The 9,613-nt window shown below is 61.6% G+C and overlaps 1 protein-coding gene across 1 annotated transcript in view; it reads left to right on the top strand.

Annotated features, from left to right (window-relative positions):
- RFLNA (refilin A) overlaps window positions 1-9,613 on the top strand; it is a 17,527-nt gene that overhangs the window by 5,570 nt on the left and 2,344 nt on the right. The window contains exons 3-4 of the mRNA XM_046641015.1: window positions 7,380-7,489; window positions 9,380-9,610. Of these exons, the coding sequence (XP_046496971.1) occupies window positions 7,380-7,489; window positions 9,380-9,610 (341 nt within the window). The remainder of the gene's footprint in view (window positions 1-7,379; window positions 7,490-9,379; window positions 9,611-9,613) is intronic.

Raw genomic sequence — 9,613 nt, 5'->3', positions numbered from 1 at the left:
ATGGATGGATGGACAAATGTATGGATGGATGGACAGAAGGATGGATGAATGGACAGACTGAGGAGACAGGGGTCAGCCCCATGGCCCCCTTGCAGGCTCACAGGTGTGTCCTTGACCAGTGAAGGTGCCTGAGCGGGCTCTGGTGGAAGAGAGCCAGGTGGGTCAGTCCCGCTGGGAGGAGCCGTTTGCGGAAGGAAGGCCTCGAGGAGGGAGGGGAGCCAGAAAAACTGCACCTCCTCCAGCCCGGCTGCTTCAGCCTGACGGTCGGCCTCCAGCGGAAACGCGGCAGAGTCTCTGGCAGCCCCGCAGCTCCGTGCAAGGTTCGCCTGTGTGAGAAGCTCTCTGTAGGTTTTGTGTGAAAAGAAGACAAATAGGCCCTGGCCCAGCCAGCTGCTGGGGAGACGAGACGGACGGACGGGGGAGCCAGCGGGAGCTGCCTTCCTGGGAAAAATGCGCTAGGCGGGACTGCCAGCAACTCCCCTGGGGCGGGCGGGTCTGTCCTTTGTGCCCTTCGTTCTCCTGGCTGAGCGAGTGGAATGGTACACGGAGGCTGAGGGCTGAGATCAGGGGTTGGCAGGGCCACACTCCCTCCGACAGCTCTGGGGGGCATCCACCCCATGCGTCTGCCCTAGCCTGTGTGTGGCCGGTGATCCCTGGCGTGTAGATGCCTCACTCCATCTCTGCGTCCATCTACACCTAGCTTCTCCCCTCTGAGTGTGTCCCAGGTCCGAATTTCCATCTTCTTCTGAGGACACCCGCCATACTGAATCAAGCCCCCCCTGATCGAGTCTGACCTCGTCTTCACTTGATCCCGTCTGCAAAGACCCTGTGTCCAACCAGGGCCACCTTCAGGGCCACCGTTTCCAAACAGGCCCCAGGTGAGGACGTGAACATATCTCTGTGGGCTCACAAACCAGCCCACTGCCATCCCGCTCCCTCGGCTCCATTGGCCACCCGTCTCGGGGAACAGGCCCGTCCTGGAGCCCGGCGTCCGTCTGGGATGCTGGCATCTGCTCAGGGTCCCTGCTCTGGGAACCCATTCGGGGTCTCCTGGGCTCCCTGAACGTGGCCTGTTCAGCTCCTCTGTTGCGCCATGCTGAGGGGCAGCGAGCCTTTAGGAGCCCCTCCTCTCGCCCCAGGATCTGCCACCTTTCACAAGGACGGCGAGAATTCCTGGGGCTTAAACGTCCCCTCCTGGGATCACTTTCCTCATGGGGAAGGTCGAGGTCAACGTTAGCCCAGCATGTGAGCTTTGGGTCTCAGATCCCAAATACACACTGAAGATAATCGAGTTTAATTCCAGTCGCAACACAAGCCATCACTGGCCGGTGAGGTCAGTGGCCTGGAGAAAGGCCATTTTGCCCCAACAAAGACTCCGTGTGGCCTCTCCCCCACGCCCGAGCGGGGTCTCCCTGTGGTCTTGCTCGCTTAGGAGCAGCACTGGGGGCTCCGGGCCCCTCCTCCTGCCACTCGCCCTCCATTGATGGGTCTCAGTGCTCCCTGACTCAGTGGCAGGATCGCTGTTCTGTGGGCCACGTGTGGCTCTGGCCACGTCCCACCCCATGGCGGTTGTGGGCTGCCATGCGTCACCCAGGTTGGGCACAAACACTGCTGTGCTGTCCATCCGTGTCCTCGGCAGTCGGGCCAGGCCGTCACCGCGTGGCACTGAGCTCTCACGGCAGAGCCCTTATCTTTCCGTGCCGTCCTGTGCGCTGTGCCCTGTACGGCAGCCAGGAACGGGCGCTCCAAAGAACCGTGTGTATTTTTACTTCCAGCCACCGAGTATTTATCCTCGCCCCGGCCGCTCCCAGGAGGGCACATGAATCATTGGGCGAGGCGGGCAGGGCCTGGCGGGCAGAGGGCAGCCCGCGGCCAGTTGTCCTCTGGGTCCTGCTCTCTCTGGGGCCACCCCTGGTCCCCACACACACGCCCACCCCCCACCTGCCCAAGAGATCAGGGAGCTGGCCCCGGCCCCAGGCTAGAACAGGGCTCTCCCCAGCCCCCAGAAGGAGTGGGGGCTAGAGGCTGGACCAGCCTGGCTGTCCTGGGTGGGGAGCATGGCACTGGGAGACTGGGGGTCCAGCCTTCAGTTCTCAGCTCATCTGCACCCAGGACTCGCTTGCCCCTGCATCCCAGAGCCACAAGAGGACCCCAGCTCCCCAGGACCCTGGCCAGCCTGTGCCTCAGGCCTCCCTGACGAGCCTGTAGCCCCGCCGTGTGAGCCTCACAAATGGCACAACCTCATTTTCAGATGAGCAAACTGAGGCAGAGTGAGCAGGCGGCTGAGGGTCTTTCAGTGGGTTGTCCTTAGGCTAAGACAAGAACCGGGCCTTTGGGGAAATGGGCTGGGCTGTGGCCACCCTCGGGGTGGGGTGGGGGGGTGGGCCTGCCTGGGGGCTTTGTTCGCTCCTGGTGGGCCCGTGAGCAGTCCAGCAGGTGCAGCGGCAGCGGGTGCCTGGGTGTGCGAGCTGCCCCGCCCGCCCGCGCCCCTCCCCAGCCCCCACCCTGCAGGCTCCCATCCGAATGCAGCTGGCTGAGGAGGAGCCTCCGTGTGGCTGCAAGGCTGTCCTCTGGCATGGCTGCTTGGCTGTGACAGGCGCTTTCCTTGCCCGCTCTCCAGGCTGGCCGCGTTCCCTGGGGCCGGCACTGCCATTTTGATGTTCAAACAGCCCTGCGGCCAGAAAGACTCTGCTCTGAGCTTCCGGCTGCCGGTGGCTGCGGGGAGGCCAAGGGCTGCGCGGCTGCCACCGTCGTCCCTTCTTGTCTGTTCCTGGAGCCCTGCGGGGGCGGCCTTGGCACACCTTCTGGAGCTGTCTCGCCACCCAGGCCGGGTGGATGCCAGCCGGCATCTGCGTCTCACCAGCTTCTCGTATCTCTTGTGCGATGCTTCCAGCTCGGGCGGAGTTTAGATATTTTCCACTGGGGCCCTTTGGGAACCGGTGCCCGGAGCTCTGGCTCCCCAGCCCAGCCTGTGAAGTGAGCCTTGTCTCTCTGCTGGCAGCCAGTCAGGGAGTGAGATCCGGCCGGAATGGGGCTGCTCCCACGTCGGGGCGAAGGGCCACTCAGGCAGCCTGTTGGGTTTGGCGGTTTCTGTATCCGGGGTGGACCCAGGAGGGAGTGATGCTCAGCTCAGTCATAGCACCGAAGGCTTTGCCTCTCGGAGAAGTGCTCCTGCTCGTGAGCTCGGGCATTATTCTTTCTCGGGAAGGAGGGAGTGGCTCAAACCAGCGGCAGGCTGCCCATCTCTCCCTCCAGCCCTTCCGCCCGTCTGGACAGGAGCGAGGCCTCCAGAAACTTAGTGCTCACGCTCACGTCCCCTCACATGCCCGCATCATTCTCTCTCCTCGTCAGTGGCCACATGTTACCTCCTCTTGAATAAGAAGCGCCCTGGGGTGCACTGGCCCAGTGGCATAGGGGTTAAGTTCCAAAAGGGGTTAAGTGTTCCACTTTGGCGGCCCTGGGGTTGGCAGGTTCGGATCCCAGGCGTGGACCTACACACTGTTTATCAGTCATGCTGTGGCAGCGTCCCACATAGAAAACAGAGGAAGATTGGCACAGATGTTAGCTCAGAGCCAATCTTCCTCACCAAAAAAAGGGGGGGGGGAGAAGAGACATGGGAGGCACGGCCTCATCCACCCACACAGGGTCTGGCACACAGTAGGTGCTCAGGTGTCCAGCACACAGTGGCTGCTCAGCAAACACCTGCACATGTTGGGGAACATGTCAAGTTTCAGATAGTGTGTTTTGGGGAGAGAGTTTTGCTTCTATAAACGTCAAGTCATGGAGTTTGGCAGCTAGGGTCAGCGTTGCCTTAACTAGGTGAGCCACGGAAGGTGCTGGAAGTGTCTGAATCTTGTCACTGTTGTTTTTTTTAAATTCAGTCTCCTGAAACAATGTGTGCTTGCTTCCAGAAGGCGGGAGCAGTGTTGCTTCAAGGTTGAAAATGGGCTGGATTGTAATTCTCTGCAGGATGGACCACCCCAGACCTCCGTGCAAAGGAGGACTCGTAACACAGGCCAGCTTTTATCTGGCACTGGCTCTGCCGGGCACCGTCCTGCACACTCACACGCTTCAACCCACACAGGCCTCGCTGCAGCCCGTGATGGGGGGCTCCTGTCGCCCCACTTCAGAGACCAGGAGGCCGTGGCCCAGAGAGGGCGGCCGTTTGCTGTGGGTCACGTGGCATGTTGGCTTCCTGCAGCTGCTGTGACAGATGACCACACACGCAGTGGCTTAAAGCAACACAGATTGATTATCCTACAATTGCGAAGGTCAGACGTGCAAACTGGGTCCTGAGGGCTGAGGTCACGGCTGTGGGCGTGGCTGTGCTCCTCCCTGCCCGCTCCAGGGAGAGCCCTCGCCGGTCCTGCTTTCTGGAGGCTGCCCCTGCTCCTTGGCTCATGGCCCCTTCTCCGTCCCCAAGGCAGCAGCCTGGTGTCTACACTCTCCCTGCCTCTGACCTGCCGCCTCGCTCTTGGACCCTTGTGACGACATCCCGGTAATCCAGGATGAGCTCCCATCTCAGGACCCCTAACCACACCCGCAAGGCCCTTCCACCATGTCAGGTCCCATCTCAGCTCTAGGGATCAGCGTGTGCACGTCTTTGGGGCCACTGTTCCCCCTGCCACACCCAGGAAGCGGGCAGCAGGTGCCCCTTTGAGGACCACACGCTCCATATAAACACAGGGAGGGACGGGGCCACCTGAGGACAGGTGCTAGGGGCTTTGGAGGACCTCTTTCGTCCCCAGGCTTTGTGTCCCTTCTCCCTGTGGTCCTTGGCCCTTGTTCTGGGGACACCGTGACCGGCCAGGGAGAGGGCTGCTGGTGACCGTGTCCACAGGCTGATCCCAGCCTTAGAGATGGCCGTGGGCCTGGCCCTGGGACTTACAGGTCGGTGGGGGCTGCTTTGCACCTGTGAGGTCTCTCCTCTGGGCAGTGCAAGGGCTGCGAGAGGCCAGGCCCGGGGGTTAGAGGTCATCAGGTCCTGAACCTCAGGGAGCTCATGGGCTGGGGGTGACGAATACAAGAGGTCACAGCCGTGGAGGCCAGCAGATGGGAGCTGCAGGGGCCCCGTGGAGGATGGCGGGAGACAGGGAGCCGATGCTTGCGGTCAGTCCCACTGGATCCAGTGAGAAGGAGCCAGAAGGCTGTTCCTGGTCAGGGAGGCACAGAGGCAGCCCGGGCACGGCAGAAAGAGGTGACAGATACGTGGGCAGAGGCTTGGGTGGGAAGTGCCCTGCGCCGTGCGTGAGGGACAGCCTGCTCTGAGCGGGCAGTGACAGGCCAGTCCCGGGGCTGTGGCGCCGACCCCGTGGACGTGAGAATATCGTGGGGGAGGGCCTGGACCCTGGAACCGGACCTCCAGGGTTGAGCCCCGGCTCTGCCTCTCCCCGGCTGTGGGGCCTCGCGTGGGATGATTGCTCTCCCAGCAGAGGTGAGTCCTCCGGGTGATGCTGCGGGACAAACAGCCCACTCGCGGTGGCCTCCTTCTGCTGTCACTACCTGTTCGTCACAGGTTGACCAACACACGACGTGGAGGTCCCCCAGGGTCTGAGGCTGGCGAACTGGCCGGCGTCTTCAATGATGCAGAAGGAAGAGGGGGCTCTGGAGGGCCTGCCCTGGCAGTGACATCCTCGGCCAGGGGTGACAGGTGGCACAGGCAGAACTCACCGGCGCCCCCCAGGGGCCAGGAGCTGTGGCCCCAGCACGTGGGTGGAAGGCCGAGCCTGCGACCGGCCCATGCTGGGGGCTGGTTTGCAGACAGGGGAGGATTGGGGAGGACCCCCGCTGGAGTCCGGCCTGTGGCCGGGGCAGGACGTTTCTGAGCAAAGGAGCCCATCACTTAGAGGATGAGGCCGATGCAGAGCCGAGTCTGCTGAGAGCCCTAGAAGGTCTTAGAGGGAGCGGCTCCTGGTGCTCTGGGGCCTCAGATTTTTGCTGCCAAATGCCCTCTTTTCTGGGCTCTCTCATGGGCTTAGTGTCACTGCAGGGCGCTCGAGTGACAGATGAGCTTTTCAGGGGACAATGGCAGAGCGATGAAGAGGCCCGCAGGGCTGGGGCCGGGCTGGAGAGCATCCAGGGGAGTCATGGGGGGCAGCGAAGATCAGAGTGTGGACGCTTCCGCACGGTGGCTGGGGGCTGGGCCACAGGAGCTGGGGTCTGTATTTGTGGAATCAGTTTGGGGCTGGCAGGCAGTGGGCTGGGCTGGGGGTTACACTGCACAGTGGGCTGGGCCCTCAGCCCACTCTCTGAGGGGAGAATGGGGGCCCATGGTCCCTGACTGTCTTCGCTGCCACATCTTGTGGAACTTTGGGGACAGACTTTAAGGCAGACTAGAGAAAGAACTTCCCAGCAGGTGAGCTGTGGGACGGACTTGGGAGGGGGAACAGGTGGCACTTTCTTTGCATTTATCTGAAGGGGCTCTTTTCTGAGGAAGCTATCAATGGCTTCTTTTATCATAGTATTCTCTTTTCCCACCTTGCCAAGATTCTCCCGGTTGCAAGTGAGAGAAAGGGGGCTCAAGTTGTTTTGAGCTACAATATGGATTTGCCGGTGCTCACATCTGAATATTGGCTTCAGGCAAGGCTTGATCCAGGCATTCAAACCATGTTGGCAAGACTTGATCTTCCACCATCTTTGATGTCTGCTCTCCTCTGTGTTACGTCATTTCCGGATGGGTTTTCCTCAAGTGGTGGCAAGTTGTGCCCCCTGCCAACCATCCCCACATGCTTAGCCACCTCAGGGTGGCCTTCCTCATAACTCCTACAGAAGACCTGGGCAGGACTCTCATTGGCCCAGCTTGGGTCCCAGGCCCATGCCTATACCGACTGTTGTCCGCGGGGAGATGCAATGTGGTGTCCAGAAGAGGTGGATGCTGGGTAGGCAAAGCCCGGTGCCCACAGCCTCTGCCCCTTGGGGGTGGCCCCCAGCCTTGGGCTGCCCCGAGAAGGCCCAGGAACCTTTCTTAGGGCGAGCATGGTTTCCAGCCCTAGCTGAGCCCTGACCTCCTGCGTCACTGAGGGGGGAAGCTGGCGAGGCCCTGGACCCGTGCTCCCCGAGAGGGGTCCCAGGTCTGCAGGGCTCCCAGCCTGGCTCCGGGAGCTTGGTGTGGGCTGGGGGTTGTAGTAAGAGACCATTACCATGTCCCCTTATTGAGATGCCTGGGGACTGGGGCGGCAGGCTGGTGGGTGGGGAGCCATGGGCCAGGTGGGTGGCCCGCAGAGGGACGCTGGGGTGGGCTTCCTGATAGACCCCACGAAGCAGGCGTCCAGACCTGGCCAGGGCTGGAAGGGGGTGGGCCGTCCTCTTGCGCCCAGTGAGAAACTGAGGCCATGGTGCCAAAGGGCTGCGTAACCCTGTGTCTGTGTCTCTACCGGCAGCCCCCGCCCCTCCCCCCGAAGCCACCAGCGCTCGAGATGCGGCCCCGGATGCTGCCCGTGTTCTTTGGGGAGAGCATTGAGGTGAACCCTGAACCCACACACGAGATCCGGTGAGTGGGGCCGCTGGGCTGGGGGGTGCTGGTCATGACCCCCTGCAGGGTGCCCCTGCCGGCTGGGGGCTCAGCGGGCTCCTCTCCCTCCAGGAAGCCCCTCTGGGTGCTGGCCCCTGAGGAGGCCTGGCTGTGACTTAGCCAGAGATGAACGGGTGCTACGAGACTCCAATCCCAGGGGGCTTCCCTGTCCCCCTGGCCCGGGTCTACATCCGGCTAGTTCCCCTCCGACCTTCCACCCCAACCCACCTGATTTTTACTTTCAATCCCGCCTCCCGGGAAGTTTGGGAGGTGATCACGTGACCACCCACACAGCTCATGCAGCTGCCGGCTCTTTAGACCACAGCACCTTGGGACCCCTTTCCACCCCGTGTTTCCTGAGTGTCAGGTGAACACGGAGTTGCTCCGTGCTCCACGTGACTGTCATGTGGCTCCTTTGTCCCCGAGGAGTGGTGGAACTGCATGTGTGTTAGGGGCCCTCCCACGCATGGGACATCTCAGGTGGCATCTGGATGGCTTAGTTAGGTGCCCCACCGGGAGCTCTCCTCCATCACCGTGCCCTCCTCTGAGGGCCTCTGGGGCCAGGCTTCCAGAAGGTGGAGGCCAGGCTCCGTGGGTCCTGCCCATATCTCCACGGGGCTCTGGAGATGGCGCTGTCCACGTCAACCTGGGCCAGCAGGGGTGCGACCCACAGCCTCTTGCCCCTCCAGCTGGGGACACGGTCCCCGGGGACAGACGGGTACTTCCAAGTTTTTTCTTCCCAAACAGTTTTCCCTTTTAGTTTTAAAATGAGAACAAATATTAGATTACTGGGGGCGCAGTGAGGCTGGACTGGAGCTGCCGTGACTCTCGGGCCTCAAGGCCCTTCACAGACCGCTCATCCGGGGGGCTGCGTGGGAAAGAGGCAGCTTGTGTCCCACCCTCCCCGAGCTTCCGCCTCCAGGGTGATTTTCCGAGGTGCTGGCAGCAGGGCCGGGGACCTGAGCAGCTGCTCTCGCCAGGGGCTCGCTCATCTCAGCCCCTGAGGCTACTGTTCGGGACACTTGTTTGACATAATTTCAAACTTACAGAAAAGCTGCAGGAAGAGGACAGGGCGCCCGTGTGTCCCGGGCCAACAGCCCCACGGGGTGCACGGTTTGCCTTATTGCTTGAACCTCGCCTGCTCTCTCTTCCTACGCGGAGGAAATGTTTTCTGACCCATTTGAGAGGAGATTGGCGACCTCCTGACCTTTACCCTTCAATCCTCCAGTGTCCTTCCTAAGGGCAGGGCCGTCCTCCCACCTGATGACCGGACGGTTGTTAAAATAGGACAGCCGGCTCGGACACACGGCCTGCCTCTGATCCACACCGCAGGGTCCAGTTTCATCTGTTGTCCCAACAATGCCCTTTCAAGCTGTCTTTTTCAGGATCCAACCAAGGTCTCGTGTTGCATTTAGCTGTCACTGTCTCTTTAGTGTCCTCGAAGCTGGCACTGTCCCCCAGCTCTTCTGGGACCTTTTGTTTTTCTTTACCTTGTTTTTTCTTTTGCTGGGAAAGATTCACCCTGAACTAACATCTGGTGCCAATCTTCCTCTATTTTCTCTCCCCGCAGCCCCAGCGCAAGGTTGTATATCCTAGTTGTGTTTCTAATTCTTCCAGGTCGGACGTGGCCACAGGGTGGCTGCTGACAGACAGGGGTGTGGGTCCCCGCCCAGGAACCGAACCCGGGCACCCAACTTTAACCTCTCGGCCCTCAGGGCTGGGTCCTCTTCTTTGACCTTTTGACCTTTTGGAAGAGCCCAGGCCGGTGCGTTTAAGAGTTCTGCGAGGGGCCCTTCCCAGGGTCCTCCAGAGCGCGCGGGCGGGGACCACACGCCCCATCCTGGCCTCACCGCCTCCTCTCCTCCCCAGCTGCAACTCTGAGGTCAAGTACGCCTCGGAGAAGCACTTCCGGGACAAGGTCTTCTACGCGCCGGTGCCCACGGTCACGGCCTACAGCGAGACCATCGTGGCGGCGCCCAACTGCACGTGGCGCAGCTACCGCAGCCAGCTGACCCTGGAGCCGCGGCCGCGCGCACTGCGCTTCCGCAGCACCACCATCATCTTTCCGAAGCGCGCGCGCAGCTCCTTCCGCACCACCCTGCC

Source organism: Equus quagga, chromosome 15 (assembly GCF_021613505.1).
Source record: "Equus quagga isolate Etosha38 chromosome 15, UCLA_HA_Equagga_1.0, whole genome shotgun sequence".
Classification (NCBI taxonomy): domain Eukaryota; kingdom Metazoa; phylum Chordata; class Mammalia; order Perissodactyla; family Equidae; genus Equus; species Equus quagga.
This window is presented reverse-complemented; position numbering and strand designations above follow the sequence as displayed.